Source organism: Budorcas taxicolor, chromosome 11, assembly GCF_023091745.1.
Source record: "Budorcas taxicolor isolate Tak-1 chromosome 11, Takin1.1, whole genome shotgun sequence".
In the NCBI taxonomy this organism is placed as follows: Eukaryota; Metazoa; Chordata; class Mammalia; order Artiodactyla; family Bovidae; genus Budorcas; species Budorcas taxicolor.
Genome location: NC_068920.1, coordinates 40,368,140 through 40,388,184, shown reverse-complemented (window position 1 = coordinate 40,388,184; position 20,045 = coordinate 40,368,140). Strand labels below are relative to the sequence as shown.

At 44.6% G+C, this 20,045-nt stretch overlaps 1 protein-coding gene and 1 non-coding gene across 2 annotated transcripts in view; one reads left to right on the top strand and one right to left on the bottom strand.

Moving 5' to 3' along the window:
• Positions 1–6,226, bottom strand: part of CLIC5 (chloride intracellular channel 5) — a 105,551-nt gene extending 99,325 nt beyond the window's left edge. Inside the window, exon 1 of the mRNA XM_052647482.1 lies at positions 5,847–6,226. Coding sequence (XP_052503442.1) covers positions 5,847–5,909 — 63 coding nt within the window. The 5' untranslated portion in view covers positions 5,910–6,226. The remainder of the gene's footprint in view (positions 1–5,846) is intronic.
• Positions 6,227–9,700: 3,474 nt separating this feature from the next.
• On the top strand, positions 9,701–9,807 carry LOC128057061 (U6 spliceosomal RNA). The gene has a single exon (XR_008200248.1). It is a non-coding gene; the product is annotated as a U6 spliceosomal RNA (small nuclear RNA).
• Positions 9,808–20,045: the final 10,238 nt, after the last annotated feature.

Genomic DNA, 20,045 nt, shown 5'->3' with positions numbered 1-20,045 from the left:
AGGCCTTACCCAGATTACACATCTCGTTCAATGCTCACAGCAACCCCAGGAAACAGGTATTGCCATTGTCAGCATTGCACAGGCAAGACAACTGTGGCCCAGAGATGTCAGGCAGCCTGTCCTAGCTCACACAGCAGGTGACCCTCAGGGGCACCAGAAACTGCATTCTTCTACTGCCTCTTCTGTTACCAGTACCATGGGCTCAGCATCTGAATTTCAAAAGAAACCAAGAATTAAAAGCTTTTGACTTATCTGAACCCATGGGCTCTTTGCCCTCGGTGGAGAGAGCTACCAAACAGTCCAGAGAGACAGCTCAGGTAAGTAGGGAGGCAGGGGCTGACACCACTGGCCATGAGCTTTAACATCTTCAGACCCCCAACCCTCACTGTCACCACCTGCCAGGGTACCTGAGACTTGTATGAGCCGACCTTTGATATCGGTACTCCCAGGGATGTGTTACCAGGTAAGGATGCACCGCTGACACAGCAGGGCAGATGGATTTGCGTGTTGCATTACTGACCAAAGAGCAAAACCAGGAGAAAACAGTGGCATAATGTGATAAAAGGAACTTCAAAACCTGATAACCCCATGACTGGCCAGGTGACCAGGCAGCCAGTGGGGAGCTGGGGTCTAAGAGGTAACACAACAAAATTTGATCCCGTCTGTTCTGGAAGTCAGATGACCACGCCACGGGTCGCCATGACTTGACTTGTGCTCTGCACCACTGTCAGAGCCTTCTGGATCACTCCATAAATGAAATGACTAGTCATTTCCATCAGACAATCAGCAGGCCTCCGTTCTGTTTCCCCCGGGGGCTGAATTGATCATTATTTACTAGACCGACCCCACACACAGACTGTTCTGGAGTCCTGCAGATAAGGGCTTTATGGTCCGTCAGCATCTGTTCACTGCAGCACTGCTGGCTGTGAGCTTTCCATCAACAGCACTCCTGATGAGAATGATTAGGATGACCTGAGGCTGTTAGACGGTATAGACATTCATCCACACTAGCAAAGGCACCGAGCTCAGTAGTGGCAAAGCTGCCTGCCGAGAGACCTGCCTCTGATCAGGACTCAGTGGCTCTGCACAAGAGCTCCACAACAGAGTTGCCTAGGGGTGGGGGTTAAAACACCACTTTTGGGTCCCGCCTACAGAAATTGTGATGTAACTGACCAGGGAGCAGCCTGACATCAGAAGCTTTAAAAATCTCCCCCAAATTGTTAAATTCTGTAGCCAAATTTGAGAACCACTGGTTTCCGTCGAAACTCAAGAGACATTTGTTTCAAGCTGGGTGGCTCTGGCAACTTTCTACCTCTGGGGTCTAGGGCGGGGACTGAAGGTGGAGGTGTCGATAGGGAAGGAGGAATGCCTTGATCTAACTACACAGCAGCACATCCTGTGTTTGTCTTCCCAAATCACTTTCTGTTTTGCTTTTATTTCCTTGTTCTTTTTTCTTTCAATAAACCACGCTCACTGCCTCTATCAACTCTAACCTGTTGTCCTCCCTTTGTGATCAAAGTCCCAGCTGCATATGATCTCATTTATTCTCAAAATAGCCCTGCGAGTGAGGAAGCAGCCAGGCCATTGTTCCCTAAGGCAAATCAGGGACCTGCAGATCAAGAAAGGTTCTATCTGCCACGGGACTCATATCCTTATCGAAGTCAATGTGTTCTCAGCAATTTTCAACTTACACAATGTTTTCCTCTATTTGTTCCCGTGGCATCCTCGCAGCCAGTCTGTGGTGACAGTATTTTCATAACCAGGGCGACCACACGTTCTCACCAACCCCAGGTGACACCTGCTGTCCCAGCCTAACTATTGGAAGTACCTCCTTTCTCTCTCAGGAGTTTGGACAATAAAAGATAAGGGCACTTTATTTATAATCACTCTCTTGTTTTAAGAGGGGGGATGCTGAGATTCATAGAAGTTACAGAACTTGTTCAGAGTCACTTGGCCAACAAGAGGCAGAGACAAGATTTGAACCCATTTCTCTGTCCCCTCTGCCACATTCACATTTGTTGGGAAATGAGAATGAGAGCTGACAGACCCAAACCTTTCTTCTTACAGATGAAGAAATTAAAAACGTTGGGTCAATGATCTCACACATCCCCATGAGACGGCTTCCCTGGTGGTCGGTCCAGTGACTGGGAATCCGCCTTGCAGCACAGGGGACACCAGTTCAATCCCTGGTCCAGGAGGATCCCATGTGCTCACATGCCTCAGAGCAGCTAGATCCATGCGCCGCAACTACTGAGCCTGTGCTCTAGAGCCTGGGAACCACAACTTCTGAGCCCACGTGCTGCAACTACTGGAGCCTGTGCTCTGCCACAAGAGAAGCCCCTGCAATGAGAAGCCCTCGCATGGCAATGAAGAGTGGCCCCCACTCCCGAAGCTAGAGAAAGCCCTCATGCAGCAACAAAGACACACCAAAGCCAAAAAAAAAAAAAAAAAAAAAAGCTTTTTAATTAAATAAATAAATCTTAAAAAAAAAAAATCCCCATTAGAATGTTCCCTGGAAGGGAAAGACTTGGAGTACAGAGCAGGGATGGGTGGGAGCCTTGATAGCGTTCCATGACCATATTAGAATGGACTGGAAATGGAAATGGCAACCCACTCCAGTATTCTTGCCTGGAAAATCCCATGGATGGAGATCTACAAAATCCCTGGTGGGCTACAGTCACAAAGAGCTGGACATGACTGAGTGACTAACACATTAGAATGGATTCGTAAGTGGCCAGTAAGTGTCATCTTAGAAACACTTGAAAGGCTGAGTTGGCCAAAGAAGGTACAAGGCCTGACATATGGGTATTCGAGAAAGAGTAAAAAAATTTAGAGTCTAAACTGCTAGTTGATGGCTGGATCTGAATGTTATTTACTGCTATCTACTTCTGAACATTTCACGGATGCTCTTTGAGCACCTGAGTTTTTCAACCATAAAATGGGATGAACCATCATCCTTAGTTCCCGAGGTTGTTACAGGGAGAGCAAACTGCAGTTGGCAAAGTGCTCTCTCAGCATCATATCTCAAGAGGACCTTGGGAACCACATGTCATTTGTTTCCATCACTTTATACCTGTGAATCAAGGCTCGTGGATCCATGAAGCTGGGGAGCCAATGAGATAAGGTATTTGAATGTGCTTCCTAAGTCCTAAAATGCCACCGTTTAGTATGATTAATAAGCAGCAGTGGTAACAAATAATGATCACCAATCAATGTGGCATAGAATCTACTGTATGTCCTTGAAACTCTCACGATAATGAAGGTTTTGAATGACACATAGAAGGCTTTCCAGGTGGCTCAGTCAGTAAAGAGTCTGCCCACAATGTGGGTGACCTGGGTTTGATCCCTGGGTTGGGAAGATCCTCTGGAGAAGGAAATGGCAACCCACTCCAGAATTCTTGCCTGGAGAATTCCATGGACAGAGGAGACTGGCGGGCTACAGTCCATGGGGTCACAAAGAGTCGGACACAAGTGAGTGACTAACTTTCACTTTCACATTTCCCAGGGGACAGGCCAGGTTTGGAGGGGGGTGGGTCTCTTCGAGGGAGTGTTGAAGATGACCACATCACAACACTTACTGGGTGAGGAGAGCCTGCCTGGAAGGCTTCCTAGAAACCAACCTTGCTGGGCCTGCAGAAATCACCTCAGATACCTGAGACCTTCCACAAGGCCTTTCTTCTGATGGGAATCCTACAGCTACAAGACACGATAAACCATGGAAATACCTGATTCTATAAATCAGGACATGGCTGGCTGCCTGGGCAATGTCTTTATTTCACAATTATTTTTAGCCTTTACTTGCCCTTGTAACTGATCACTACTAACCAGAAGCTCAAAAAGGGGGTGGGGGGATCAAAAGAGCTTTCCTATCTGATTTTTTGTTCTCCATCAACTTGATTTCTGTGCTGACCAAGAAGGCCTGCCTGGCTCTCATGGATTGCTTTCTTTTAGGAAGAAAAAAAAAAATGACAACACGGGTACTTTAGAATTCTTGTGGGCACTGGGGGCTGCTAAGTGAGCTTTTTATACAAATGGAGAAAACCTCCAAGTTGCCAACCTGAAACTCAGAAGGTATGGGTAGAATGGGCTTCTCACTTAGGAGCAGGGCAAAGGGCTCTTTTGGTTCTAAAAGAGTCAATTTGTGTTTCAAATAGCTTTCAGGAACTTGACACTGTGAAACTACCTGCTCCCAGGGAATCTGAGAAAGTCCTAGAATAGCTTTCTTTAAGAAGAACAGCAATACTCCTTGCTCTGTGAAAGCTCTCCGTATTTGCTCCCTAGACCGCAGGCCTGGATGCGGGGGGTCAGGGCAGCCCCGGCCAGCTCTGAGTCTGACACTACCCAGTCTGGGAGGATATGACCTCTTTCATTACCTGGGTCTGCCAGAGAGCCTGAAAATCCTTCCCTGAGGAGTCCCAGAAACCAAATGAGGGTGACAGTGATGGTAGCCACATTTGGGGGAAGAGAAATAGGTCCAGGAAAGTTGTCTTACTAAAAACCAAATGTAATGTCTATGCATAATTTTGCAAAATAACCCCCCAAATGTAAAGCACAGCCGAAATATTTAACAAAACTTTGTGGTAGGCTGGGCCAACTGAGTATTTTTTAAGTGTAAGATAAGTCACAGCTCATTTGTTATTTTTTAATAAAATAAATAAAAATTACCGAAGACCAAAAGGTTGCTATCATTGTCATATAGATCTTACACTTCCTGCGAAAATCTATTTGTGTATTTAGTTTGTAGATAAGGATTGTTTGACCAAACAAATTTAAAAGGCATGTATATTTCCATACATTTCCCCATGTATAAAGGGAAATATACATGTCTTTTAAATTCAGCCAGAACAGGCACCAAGTTCTCTTCCCTTCTCAGTCACCTGTATATTTCTAGGGAAACTGCATTCTAAGATGTTTGGGTTTTTTTGGTTTTTTTCCCTCTTTTGTGAAAGTTCTCAGCGCTCAGGCAGCCTGCCGGCGGCTGCCCCTCCCCCAAGTCCTGGCGACTCTGCACCGCCCTGGAGACAACTCTTCTGCGCTCAGGTTTCTCGGCTTCTGGAGGACCTATCAAATGTTTCTTTCTTATTACACTGGAGGACCGGGAAACGGTGCATCAGCCTTCATCCTTCCTCCTCCAGGTTGCAAAGGAAGAGTAGCAGCTTTTGACGTTAGACTGTTTCGGCGCAGGGAGCGAGGGGACTTAATGAATTCCCCCCTCCCGTGCCCCCTCCTCCCAGTCTGCCTCAGGTCACCCTTTGCATTTCCTGATACAACCCCGCGGAAACACGCTTATGGCACTAATAATAATGTGGGCGAGTGGAGTGTTTGCTTTCCGCCTTGCAGATCACAGAACAAGAACACATCTTTGTTCCCTTTTGCTTTTCTTTTAATAGAGTAAAAGAGAGAAAGGAGGTTTTAAGAAATGTTATTTCTACTTTGCCAAAGATCATATTATTAGTAATGCTTTCTTTTCCCCCTCTTCCTTTCCCCCGCCTTTTTAGAAGAAATCGTCATGGGTCCAGCCAGGTTCCTGCCCTCACCCTGCACCCGAAGATGCCCCTTCAGGACAAACCAAAATTGCGCCTAGGCAGGGTGACCGCCGGTCCTGCGGCAGGTTTGACAAACTCTCGGAGAAGGCAGCCACCTGCCAGAATGCACCTGACTCCATCCCGCCCGGGAGCCCCGAAGCGAGGCTCGGGTTTGCAGAAAGGCCACCTCAGGGACCGCCAGGGCGAGGCTGCGCTCCCTGGGGAAGGTCGGGCGTCCCAGAGCGCTCGGCGCCGGGGCACGTGAGCCTCGATCCCGGCTGGAGGCGCAGCAGGTGCGGCGGCGCTGGGACGCCGACCTACCTTCACGAAGAGCTCGATCTCGGGGTCCCGGTCTTCCCCGTTAGCCGTCGCCGCGTCCGTCATGCCGTCGGCGCCCGGGGCCAGCGTCCCGGGCCGGGGAGGCGCCACCTCTGCGGCGCCCAGGCCAGCGCTCCTGCCGCTGCTGCTGCTGCTGCTGCTGCCCGGGGAAGGCGCGGGGGGCCTACGGAGGGCGTTTATTTTTCTAGTTTCTTTAATCTATTTCCCCAGCAGGTGACAGCGGTGCCTGAGGGATCGATGTTCCGGGCGATCGCACGGAAAGAGAGAAGCCAGGAGAGGGCAGAGGACGAGGCGGACAAGGTGGGCTCGAGGATGGGCGGCAGGTCCCGGGAGCAACAAGTGCCGCGCGCTGGGAGGTGTCACAGGATCCGCGCCGGGCAGCGATCCTGCGGCCGCCGCCCGCGCCCAAAATAGCCGGCGCCGCGGGGCGGGGTCAACCCGGCGGGCGGGAGGGGCTCCGGGCGAGCGCGGCCCCCGCCCCGCATCCCGGGCCCCGCGGGCGCGCCGCGGACCAGCGCCGCTACACCACCGCTGGGATAGGAGGATGTTCTGGGAAAGATAAAGGGGGAGGAAGTGTGAGAGGAGGCGGGGGAGGATGAGACAGAAAAAGAGATGGCTTTAAGCCTTACGGTTCATTTAACGAGGCATCAGCTCCTCCAAGTTAACTCTCCTACCAGCCCTTTCCAGTAGGAAACCCCCTTCCTGCCTTAGGGATGCTCAGAGCCGGGAGGAGCTATGGGGAGCCGGGAAGAGAACGGAAAGGACGCTGAAAACTGCATTTGCCATCCTCGTGCGGGATAGGTTAGAGTAGGGCTGGGAGAGGAGGAGGGAGGGAAGGCCAGGGTGCTGTGTAAGGTAGAGAGGCGAGCCAGCCAGGTCAGGATCCGTGTCCTTTAACCTCTGGGCTGTTTTGCTTTCCCCTTCTTTCGTTTTGTTTTATTCTTTGGCTTTCTCCTTTTTTTTTTTTTTTTTGGTTTTCTATTTTTATTTTATTTCTGTTCTCCTTTTTTAATGGCATAAAATACCCATATAGGCTTCCCTTGTGGCTCAGCTGGTAAAGAATCCTCCTGCAATGCAGGAGACCTGGGTTCGATCCTCAGATTGGGAAGATCCCTGAAGAAGGGAAAGGCTACCCACTCCAGTATTCTGGCCTGGAGAATTCCATGGACTATACTGTCCATATACTTTGGCCAGGTCATGCAAAGAACTGACTCACTGAAAAAGACCCTGATGCTAGGAAAGACTGAAGGCAGGAGAAGGGGATGACAGAGGACGAGATGGTTGGATGGCATCACCAACTCGATGGGCATGAGTTTGAGTAAGCTCCAGGAGTTGGTGATGGACAGGGAAGCCTGGAGTGCTGCAGTCCATGGGGTCGCAGAGTCCGACACAACTGAGCAACTGAACTGAACTGAATATGCCTATAGAAAAACATGCATATCATAAGTGGACAGTTCAATATATTTTCACAGTCTGAACTCATCCATGACACCTGCACCAGAGAAAGAGGTAAAATGTTAGCTGCTCACCCAGAAGCTCATCCTGGCCTCTCCTCTCTAGCTCTCCTCCCTCTCACGGCTGTCACCCACCTGGGGTTAACTCATTATCCCGACTTGTAATAACAGCACAGGTTAGTTTTGCCTGGAATCTTACAACAAGCATAGTATACACTCCTTGGTGTCTGGCTTCCTTTGTGTTCACCACTGCATTGGTGAGATTTATCCATCCTGCAGTGTGTAGTTGGAAACCACCCATTTTTGTTGCCACAAGTTATTTATCCATTCTCCCTCTGATGGATATTTGCATAGCTTTCAGTTAATGACTTCCATGGGGCTACTATGAACATTCTATCAAACATCCTTTCACAATACATAGACACTTTTTGTTGGCTGTATACTCAGGAGTGGGATTGCTTGTTTCTAGAGCATTAGAATGTTCTTCTCGAATAAGCACTGCCAGCGGGTTTTCCAATGCAGCTGTACCAATTTACATTCCCATCCTCCGTTTCTTTTAAAAACAGGTGTTAAGTCTTTTGTATCTGGAATCTGGTCAACTTCTGTTTGTGTTCTTTGCCTTTTCTAGCTGATCCTATCTGTGCTCTGTCCTGCCTGACTTATAAATACATATTTGTTCCATGACTTTCTAAGAAAAAAATTAATCACTTAATAAAAATAAGTAACAGTACTTATTAGGTACCAGGCAAAAAATGCTAAATACTCTACATGTCTTAACTTATTTCATCTTTATAGATAGTGTTATTGTCCCAATTTTACAAGGGGGAAAACTGAGGCATATGATGGAATCAGGCTCAACTATTCTCATCACCTCTCTCAAACTTCGTGCACACTGGGTAAGGCACTTTGGGAAACAAAGGCACTGTGCTGGTCTTAATGGAGATTAAAATCTGTTTCAGGATAATATGCCCATGTAAAGAAAAACTCAGACTGCCACACGAATTGGGTAGATGAAAGGGCTATGTAAATCAGCTTGCCGAGAGATTATTCATCATCATTGGAGTGGCCAGAAAGAAAGAGCTCATAGAGCAGAAGCAACTTCCTGAATGGCAGGCATCTGATCGGCAGAGGAGATGGCAAGGTGTCCTGACCACCATTTATGACAGGTTGTTTCCCCATAAACTCCAAGTGCAAATGTCTCCTGCTCACCAAAGGAAACAGTCGCCAGCCTGACTTGCAACCCTCATGGTATCCTGCAGCTTAATCAAGGTGGGGCTTAATTGCTCTCCTCCCCGGTTTCAGGCTTACATCACTGAAGCCTTTAGCTGTCACCTTTACAGCTGTGCATTCCAGGCCAGTGACTGCACACTCTGGGAAAGACAAGGTTACAGAGGGAGACAGCTACCTTCACTGCGTGCCGCACAGACTCATCACTTCCCTGTTCTGGACCGTGGACAATATTTGCAATAGTAATTGACAGAGGTAAATGACATTTTATGCCAAAGTCCCTTTGAGGGCTTTTTTTTTTTTCCTGAGTGAAGATGCTTTACACATGTGATTATTTTCTTGGCTATGAGCTTAACAATATGTGGTATGACCTCTATTTCCCCCTAATCCCAAACCTAGCAGAGTTAGATTTAAAAAAAAAAAAAAAAAATTCTTTACTTATTTTATTTTTGGCTGCACTGGGTCTTTGTTGCTGCACACGGGCTTCCTCTAGCTGTGAGCGGGAGTTACTCTTCCTTGCACTGCCTGAGCTGCTCATTGTGGTGGCTTCTCTTGTTGCAGAGCACAGGTTCTAGGCATATGGGCCTCAGTAGTTGCAGCATGCGGGCTCAGAAGTTGTGACCCACGGGCTTAGTTGCGCCGAGACAGGTGGGACCTTCTCAGGCCAGGGATCGAACTTGTGGCCCCCTGCATTGGCAGGTGAATTCTCTTCCACTGGACCACCAAGGAAGTCTGAGAGTGAGCTTTTATTTCGCCTTCTCCAAATATCTACCACCTACTGAAAAATGGAACAATTCCCTTTTAATTTCTAGATACCTCCCATATGGACATCCCTGTAGATAACTGATAGTTTTGATATTATAAACTTTCATTTAATAAAAAAAAATTCTTCTCTGGTTATAAAATACTTCTGACCTATTTCTAGTTTTTAACTCCACATTCTGCTTCATTTCACAATAAAAAGACTTCTTTTTTTTTTTAATAAAATGACTACCCTTTTACATTAAAGTATAATTGGTTAGGCAATTCTAACTTTCTTCAGAGAAAAGCACTTCTCTGACCATATAGACTGTACTTCTAGTAATCATAGTTTCACAAACTTGTTGCAAGTTTTGGATAAATCATTATTAGGCAAGCACTTCAAAAACATATTCAATGCTCACTTTAGCAGCACGAATACTAAAACTGGAGTAACACAATGAAGATGAGAATGGCCCCAATGAAAGGATGATGTGCACATCTGTGTAACACTCATATTTTTGTATGATTGTTGAAATAAAAAATTTTATCTGACAGGATTTTCAATATATTTGTATTCAATTATATGACATAAACGTGAAGGCAAAGGAATTTATATAGCTGTAATATCTCTATACATCACTTGAAGTGGCAAACTATGAACTCTCAGCAGATTAAGAAAAGTCAGGTATGCATATGGTAACCACTCCTAAACAACAGCTATAAAACGTACACGAAGAGATATGGTTAAAAAAAAATATGTAAGTTAAAGTGTAATGGCAAGAAATACTCAAATAATCTAAGAGGAAAGAAAAAGAAAGCAAACAGAAAACTAAGCATCCAATGGCACACTTAAATCTAACCATTTCAATACTTAAATTTAAGTGGTCTAAACACAACTAAAAGTTGGAGATCGGGGATTTCCCTGGTGGTCCAGAGGTTAAGAGTCTGCCTTGCAAGTCAGGGGATATGGGTTTGATCCCTGGTCTGGAAGGATCCCATGTGCCACAGGCAGCTGGGCACATGTATGGCAGCACATGGACCCCGGGGCCCACACACCACAACTAGAGAATCTGTACTACAAGGAAAGATCCCGCATGACCCAAGAAAGATCCCACATGCTGCAACTAAAACTTGACAACACAGCCAAATAAATAAATACTTTTAAAAGCTGGAGATTTTTGGATTGGATTAAAAACAAACCAACTAAGATCCAACTATGTGCTGTCACAGAATCTCACTTCAAATGTAAGCAGATGGGAAAAAAATACCACGCAACTGCTAATCAAAAGAAAGTCACTATATGAACACCAAACAAAACAGACTCCAGAAAAAGAAACTCATCATGGATAAAGAGGAATATTACATAATGATAAAAGAGCCAAGTCATCAAAAGCTATAACAACCCTAAGTGTGTATGTACCTAATAACAGAGCTTCAAGATACATAAAGCAAAAGTGATAAAACTGAAAGAGGAAAAAGACAAACATGCAATTGCATTTGGAGACTAAAACCCTCCTCTGTTAGAAACTGATAGCAGAAGAAGACAAAAAGTCAGCAAGAGTATAGAAGACATAAGAGTAACACTATCCAACAATTTGACCTAATAAACATTCCCACACAACAGAATACACGCCATTTGCAAGTACACATGGGACAGTCACTCTAATAGACCATATTCTGGGTTACAAAACAAACCTTAATCTTTTAAAAAAGAATGAAATCTTACCACATATATTCTCTGGCCATAAAATAATCCATTAGACCAATACTGATGGACCTGAGTTTGAGTGAACTCCGGGAGTTGGTGATGGACAGGGAGGCTTGGCGTGCTGCGATTCATGGGGTTGCAAAGAGTTGGACACTACTGAGCGACTGAACTGAACTGAACTGAAGATATATGGAAAGCCCTTAAATGTTTGAAAATTAAGCCTCAAAAATAATTAGAAAATATTTTGAACTAACTACAAATGAACACTGCAGTTGCTCGTCAGGTCAGACTCTTTGTGACTCTATGGACTGTAGCCCACCAGGCTTCTCTGCCCATGGGATTTTCCAGGCAAGAGTAATGGAGTGGCTTGCCATCTCCTCCTCCAGGGGATCTTCCCGACCCAGGAATTGAACCTGGGTCTCCTGCATTGGGAGGTGTGTTCTTCACCACTGTGCCACCAGGGGAGCTCACAAATGAACACAGAATCTATCAAAATTTGTGAGATTCAGGTAATTCAGTACTTAGGAAGAAACTTATATGAGAAGTGTTCTTTTTAGAAAAGAATAAAGGTTTCAAATCAATAATCTAAACTTCTATCTTAAAAAATTAGAAAAATAATAGCTAGCTACACACAAAGCAAGAAAATCAGGGAACCCCACCTCCACCCCGGTCCATGGAAAAATTGTCCTCTACGAAGCTGGTCCCTGGTGCCAAAAATGTTATAAAAGATCAACACAATTTATAAACTTCTAGCAATATTTACAAGATAAAAAGTGTATAAATTATTATGAAACAACGATCATCTTTACAAGGATATCAATATCTTACCCAGTGCCAGGGTATATTATTAGTTTCAAGCTCAAACCTTTAGGTACCTAATGATATTTAGTTGAATCCACTCTTTCTGCCCAAGGTAGCTATTTACATAGGAATCCGTTTCTTTCATCCTTACATTCTCTACAGAGGATCTTCTGGACAATCTCAAGGGCTTTGGTTTCAAACTGAGGGGACTGGCAGATTTTGATGACAGCTGCCAAAAGCACCAGTCATATTGTGTCTTTGTGGGAGGACCAAGTGAGTGTAGCCAGAGAGAGGTGAGTCCTTCCACTTGCATGAGGTCACAGGTTGGGCTGTGCGGAGGATGGGGTGGGTTCCTAGTTCTGTTCCTTTATAAACTAACATTTAGGTGTGCCCCGCATTGCCAGTGACCTTTGTCCTCACAGCAGTCTGCCTACCTGTGCTCAGCAATGGGAGAGGCCAGGGAGTAGGCTGGGCTGAAGCCCAGAGTCCTTGTCAACAACTGTCATTTATCCCGTTGGTTGGCTCATTACTCATCCTTCCACCAGGGTTTTGGGGATGCCACTCTCTTTCTAGAATCCTTTGAGAAAATGCAGCGTAGGTGAGCAATGGACAGTCTTAGCGCTTGCACTATCCCTCCATGGAATTCCTTCAAGGGTTGAGTCATGTCTTTCTCACAATGATTAAAGCTCCTTGAAGACAAGAATCCTCTTTTGCACTACCCACAGAACATAATGGCCCCTTGTTATCAACTTGCAAACAAACGGATAACATTCCCAGTACAGTGTACATGCTCATTAAATAATGGTCGATGGAATTAATTAATAAACAACTGTGTGTTGTTCTTTTAGCTGCTCAGTCGTGTCTGACTCTTTGCGACCAAATGGACTGTAGTTTGCCAGGCTCCTCTGTCCATGGGATTCTCCGGACAAGAATACTGGAGTGGGTTGCCATTCCCTTCTCCAAGGGATCTTCCCAACCCAGGGATCAAATCCGGGTCTCCTGCATTGCAGACAGATTCTTTACCACCTGAGCCACCACGGAAGCCCAAATAAACAACTGGCACCTCTTTTATTCACATCCTCCTCCTCCTTTTGGACTTCTGTTCATATCATGCAAAGGCTAACTTTAGTGAAATGGGCCTTCCTGCGTGGAGACTTTATAATTATTCTAAATTTTAGGTGAAACACAGGAAAGGATTCTGTAACAGTAATACTAGTTAACATGTACTAAGAGACCAGCATGTGTGAGAACGCTAAATCTCTTACCAGCTCACTTTATCTTCATAATAACCCAAGGCAGTGCTGTTAGTCTCATTTCCAAATGAGGAAGCAAAGACTCAAAGAGGTGAGGAACTTGTCCAAGGCCACAGAAATAATGATAAACAACATAGCTGGTACTCTGACCCAGTTCTCTCCATCATTAAAGCCTATTTTCTTAACCACCAGGATTTACTAAGTATGTGAAGTATGATGTTGGACGAGATTGAAACGCTGATAGAGATTTAGAAATGGCTTATGGAAATGGTAGGATCAGTGACTGGCTGATCTTAAATAAGGAATGACTGGATTTGGGGTCTCTGGAACCCACAGACATAAGCTGAAAAAAGAAATAGGGACCAAGAGGTAACCAAGAATAAAAAATACCCATTCATTGGAAGGACTGATGCTGAAACTCTAATATTTTGACCACCTGATGCAAAGCACCAACTCCTTGGAAAAGACCCTGATGCAAAGTTTAAATAATACTATTTAGGAATATACATAATGCAACCAACATACTGACCGATGCAGAAACAAAGGACAAAGAGCCCTTTTGTCTATAAGGCAGTGCTACATTTCAGTCAATTTCTCACTTGATCTTTCACTTAACAAGATAGCTACTATCAGTAAGCAGGAGAGGAAGCAGATACACATAGGTTAGTCAGGAAACCAACCACAAACCTCTAGAGCTGGGGTTTGAATCCAGATCTGCTTGACTCCCAAAAGTCTACTTTTAGTGACCTCAATAACTAAGCACTATTTAATTATTTTATTATTGTATTTAAATGCACAGAAATGTGAGAGAGGAAGAGAGAAACAGAGACAGAAAGAGGAAGTAAATGCCCAATTTAGAAGTGAAGGCTGAAGATTAGCTACTAGAACATTCAAAAAGCAATGCTCCCAGATAAAGAATGGAATTTGTACCCTGTGATTACCCTGACCCATGTTCGATGGCCTTCATCCTTTGATTGTCTCCTTGTCATCGTATCAGCACTTTAAGCTACATAAAGAACTATTTTCTGAAAGACAAAGTATATTATTGGGAAAATTATCAATTCTTTCTTGGAAATAGGCAGAATTGATCAAAATGAGTTGCTATTATTATCTTTAAGGATTTCCCTGATGGCTTTGCAAGTAAAGAATTTGCCGGCAATGCAGAAGAAGCAGGAGTTGTGGGCTCTATCCCTGGGTTGGGAAGATGCCTCGGAGGCAGAAATGGCAACCCACTCCAGTATTCTTGGGAGATCCAGGTTTGATCCCTGGGTCGTGAAGATCCCCTGGAGAAGGGCATGGCAACCCATTCCAGTATTCTTACCTGGAAAATCCCATGGACAGAGGAGCCTGGGGGGCTATAATCTATTGAGTCACAAAGAGTCAGACATGATTGAACAAATAACACTATTATTTCAAACATCAGCTGTCTTAAAAGTGGGAGGAGCAATAAAAGTCAGTTCCTCTCCTAGAATTCTGGGAATGTATGTGTATGTGAGTATTTTGTTTCTTCCCATATATTTCCTTGTATATCTCTTTCTCTACTTGAGGAACTCAGAGAAATAGAACATAATATTTCTGTGCATAATTACCTGGTCACAGCTAAGCAGGTACAGAAGAAATTTATTTCTGCAGCACAGTAATAAGTGATTCTCTTTAATCTATATTTAGAGGGGAAGATTTAATTCTATTTTTGTCATATATTTTCTCCAATCTTGTGCAACCTTTTATAATCTGCCAGGAAGATTAACCCTACTCCCACAAAGCTTGGACAGAAAAATCCTAGAGTATTACCTTGAATTGTTTCAATTTCCTTTTTCCAGGGAGAAGACAGAAAGCACTTCAAATATCTCACTTTAGTTAAATTCAGCAAATAAGCCCTTGTTGGCCTTTCTGTGCCAGGCACTGCCTTTAATACTGAGGATGAATTTTTGAAAAAGGCCCAGCCTCTGTCCCAGAGAACTCACAGCACCTAACACAAGTGTATGTGTGTGTAGGGGAGGCTCCCATTCTTCAGCCCTTCTAGTTGAGTAGATATAATGTGTTCGTTGTTGTTGTTCAGTTGCTAAGTTTGTGTCTGACTCTTTTGTGACTACTGGCTAGGTTTCTTTGTCCGTGAGATTTTCCAGGCAAGAATACTGGAGTGGATTGTCATTTCCTCCTCCAAGAGATCTTCCTGACCCAAGGATTGGACCCATGTCTTCTTCACTGGCCGGTGGATTCTTTACTGTTGAGTCACCAGGGACCCCAAAGAACATAGAATTGAAGTAGATCTGATAATATTGAGAAAAGATGCTCATTTCCTACATTTTTGTGACCAGACAGCACTTGAATCATTACCAGTTGATTCATAAATGCATCCTCTTCCATTGAAATAGCCACAGCCAGGGTTACTTCATGTTCACGTTCCTTTATCTATGGACTGCTTATTAGACACCAAATACTCTTGGAAACACTGGATGTACCTTGGGGAACAGAACAGTTGATCATAGCCCTTGCGTAGTGGGTCTTGCAATTCATGGTGGGAAATAGAATAAACATATAAACAATAAATAGGTGTATAGTTATAAAAAATGATCAATATTATCTGGGTTACAATGCTGAAGAATCACAGGGAGGAATAAGGGAGTCTCTTTTGTAAGGTGTCCCTGAGGTAGGCCTCTATGGGAGGTGACATTTAAGCCCAGATGTGATTGATAAAAAGGGGCCAGTCATGTGAAGACTGAAGGGAAGAGAGAAAGGAACAGAATGTGTGAGGGCCCTGAGGTAGACAGAACAAAGCATTTAATGTTGAGGAACCGAAGGTCTAGCTCGAAATTCTCCATGCTATCCCTTGTGTAATACGGTAGGGTCACGTTTTTATCTTTCCCTAGTAACTACATTATGCAACCATTGCAATTTCAGTGCCTTGCAGTGGAAGCTGCCCAGAGATTTTCATTCAGTACAAAGCTCTAGCATGAAGAAATAACGACAGTTCCATTGACTGTATATAGAATTTGCAGCCAATCACTGTCTGTATTGCTCTGTAAAGATGCAGAATTTCCTCAGTTAAATATACTTTGGAAAGGTTTGAAATACAGCTCTATATGAAAGACAGACATAAATTTAAGACTTCTTTGCAATATCCATTTTTCGCCTCAAGATCCCTCCTACTTGGTTCTGCTCACTGGCTGCATCTATACTAGGCTAGTGGGCTTCTCAGGTGGCCCTAGTGGTAAAGAACCCAAGTGCCAACGGAAGAGGCATAAGAGACACAGGTTCGATCCCTGGGTCTCAGAGATCCCTTGGAGGAGGACATGGCAACCTACTCCAGTATTCTTGCCTGGAGAATCTCATGGACAGAGACTCCTGGCGGGCTATAGTCTGTAGGGTTGCAGACTTCGATTTTGCAGTCACAATTGAAGGGACTTAGCATGCACGTATGCATACCATGGGGAAGATGGTAAACCCACTTCTAAAGGCTGATATTTTATCTGACTGATTCTATGTTTTTAAAAAATGCATTGAAATTGATTTAATTACAGCGAAACTCATTCTGGTTTGTTTTTTTTTTTTTTTACCTTGCTCTTTTGGAATCTTGTAAACTCAACCATTGTTACTTCTTCCTCTCATAAAATCAAGTCTCTGAGTAAACAGAGCTGAATATGGACCCAATCACTGGTCCTCCATCAACACAGCACAGGGTTATTATGTCACTAGACACCAGACTTATTGCCCTTAACTGAGCCTCTCAATGTTTAGGGCCCAAAGGGACAAATGCTGACCTAACTTCTGTCTTCCTCACCGCACCCAGCTCCCCATGGGAAGTCATCAAATTAAAGGGCAGAGGGATGCAAAACAGCCACACCAAAATGGTCTGGCCACGTTCACCAGTCAAGGCCAACTCCTCTGCTCCTTCCGTCTGGTCTCAGGGATGGTGTGGATCCAGCCAAGTGGATGCTGAAACCGCTCAGCACCCCTCACCCCCGTCCTGGGAGGCTCCCGGCAGGCGGAGCTGCTCACCACTGGGTGATCATTTACCCTGCGGTGAATAAGGCCAAAGGGGGTTCTGTCTGCATAATGAACAGTACCGACGCTCTGCATGCACCTGTCACTGATGAAGACAAAATATCAAAACAATATAAAGGGAAGAAACTTGCTCACACTGTGCACACATATCCACAGCTCTCATTTGCTGACATTTGAAGATCTGTTTGCAAATAGATGGGAAAACAATGGAAACAGTGACAGACTTTATTTTGGGGGGCTCCATAGTCACTGCAGATGATGACTGCAGTGATGAAATTAAAAGATGCTTGCTCCTTGGAAGAAAAGTTATGATCGGCCTAGACAGCACATTAAAATGCAGAGATAATACTTTGCCAACAAAGGTCCGTCTAGTCAAGGCTATGGTTTTTCCATTAGTCATGTATGGATGTGAAAGTTGGACTATAAAAAGAGCTGAGCACCAAAGAATTGATGCTTTTGAACTGTGGTGTTGGAGAAGACTCTTGAGAGTCCCTTGGACCACAAGGAGATCCAACCAGTCCATCCTAAAAGAAATCAATCCTGAATATTCTTTGGAAGGACTGATGATGGAGCTGAAACTCCAATACTTTGGCCACCTGATGTGAAGAGCTGACTCATTGGAAAAGACCCTGATGCTGGGAAAGATTGATGGCAGGAGGAGAAGGGGATGACAGAGGATGAGATGTTTGGATGGCATGAGCTTGAGTAGGCTCTGGGAGTTGGTGATGGACAGGGAAGCGTGGCATGCTGCAGTCCGTGGGGTCACAAAGAGTCAAACACGACTGAGCAACTGAACTGACTTTTTAAAAACACTTTTATGTTCACTAAAAAACTGAGCACTAAGTATAGAGTTTCCATATACTCCCTGCCCCAACTCACACACAGCCTTCCCCATTGTCAGCATTCAGTGCCAGAGTACTGCATTTGTTACAATCAGAGATGCTACATGGATCATCGTTATCACCCAGAGCCCATAGCTGCCATTAGGGTGCATTCCTGGTATGGTACATTCTATTGGTTTTAACAAGTATATAAAGACATGTATCCACCACTGTAATATCATACAGAACCGTCTCATTGCCCTAAGCATCCTCTGTGCTCCGCCTATTCATCCCTTCCTCCTCCTGAGCCTCTGGATCTTTTGACTGTCTCCATCATTTTTCATTTTCCAGAAAGGTCATATAGATGGAATCTCACAATATACAGCAGCCTTTTCGGATTGGCTTCTTATACTGAATGTTATCCATATCTTCGCATGGCATTCATTCTCTTCTTTTCACCAGCAATGAGCACAGAGCCTCACAGAGAACAGGTACTCCAATGGTATTTGTTGAGTAAATGAATTGATTAAGGAGCAAATGAATGAGTGTAGTTCCTGCAGTTTATTTGATGACTGTGGATAGAGACCTACTCAGTGCTGGCTGTCCCTCAGGCATCGTCAAACAGTGATAACATTTGCATGGGTCCTCCAAAAGCATTTCTTATTTTATCATACCAGCAGTCAGGAAAAGTAGAATAGGTACTTTTCTTATTATCCCTGTTTTAACATGATCAGGAAACTCAGATTCGGACAGGTAAGATAAGTCGTGCAAATTGCCTGCACTGCACAGTGCCCGAGACAGCACTGGCCCCTGGAACTCTCTGATGTACTCTGATGTCTTCATCCCGTACAATGTCTCCCATGAAGTCAGGCTCTGGGTCATTCAAACTAAAAAATATTCAACAAGAAATTAATTCATGTGGATACAGTTGACAGGCGAGGGCTAAAGGCCATCCATTTCCAATCTTGTTACTCAAGGGAGCCCATCTTCTCACAAAAAAGAGAACCCCAATTTTCCTTTCACCAGGAGCAACCTGCTGCTGGGCTGCAGAATTGAGCTCTGAGGAAGGAAACTTGAACAAGGATCCATGAGCAGCTCACTCTCTTTCAACAGCAAAGAATGAGCCACTAAGCTTCCTCCACTCTTTTTAGAAAGGAAAAGAGCTTCAAGGATCTGGAACCAAATTCACTTTAGATCTGCAGTGTGATGGGCTGTCAGAGGGACAATGAACTTCCAGGAGTGATGCCTGGTTATGGGTGAATCATGGGTGAAGGTCATGAAGGTCTCTAGTGTGAACCCCAAGGCTACCCATCCTATCCATCCAGGGTTCCTTCTTTTATTCCCAGATCTGAGCTCTCTGCTTTTATCTCATCCCTGACAGCCTCGTGCTAACATGTAACTGTGCTGCGTAAATCCCACGGGCGTCCCAGTTTCCTTAAAGTCAACATTTCCAAAACACCACACAAATAATCTTCCCCCAAGCCTCTCCTTATCCTGTATTTTCTTTCCCCGCTGGTGACATCATCATCTGTCCAGTCACCCGAACCAGAAACCAAGCCCATATTTTTGTTTAATTCCTCCATTATCCCAAATCCAATTAGTCACCAAATCCCTACTCTCAAATCTCTCCACTTTTTATTTACATGGCCACAGTTGCATTGCCACCTGCCTGAACAGCTATAGAATATTCCTAATTGCACTCCACCTTGGCCAGCCACCCCCCTTGCCATCAAGTCCATCCTCCTTCCAGTGCTGGAGTGAGCCATCTACAAGGCCTATAGGGTCACACCAGCCTTTGCTTCAAACCCTCCAGGGGCTCAGTGTGGACCACAATGTGATGGATTATGACCTGCCTGCCCATCTGGACTCAACGGTCTCAGGCCCTAAAGATTCTGGGAAGCCTACGATAGTTGATTTCCCATATACACACCTGCTATTTCCTGTCCCCCATTCCTTAATACTTTTGTGCATTTCTTCACTCAGCAAACTCTTTCTCATCCTTAAACTTGTGCTTCTGTGACCCATTATTTAAATCTCTCTTCTTGGTCTACTCCATTGAAACTATTTATGCATCTGTTGCCCCCTAGAGCTAAGATCTTCAAGTACAGGAAAAATCTCATCCCTTTTTGTATTGTTCTCATCGTCTTACTTAGCACCTTACACACGCACAG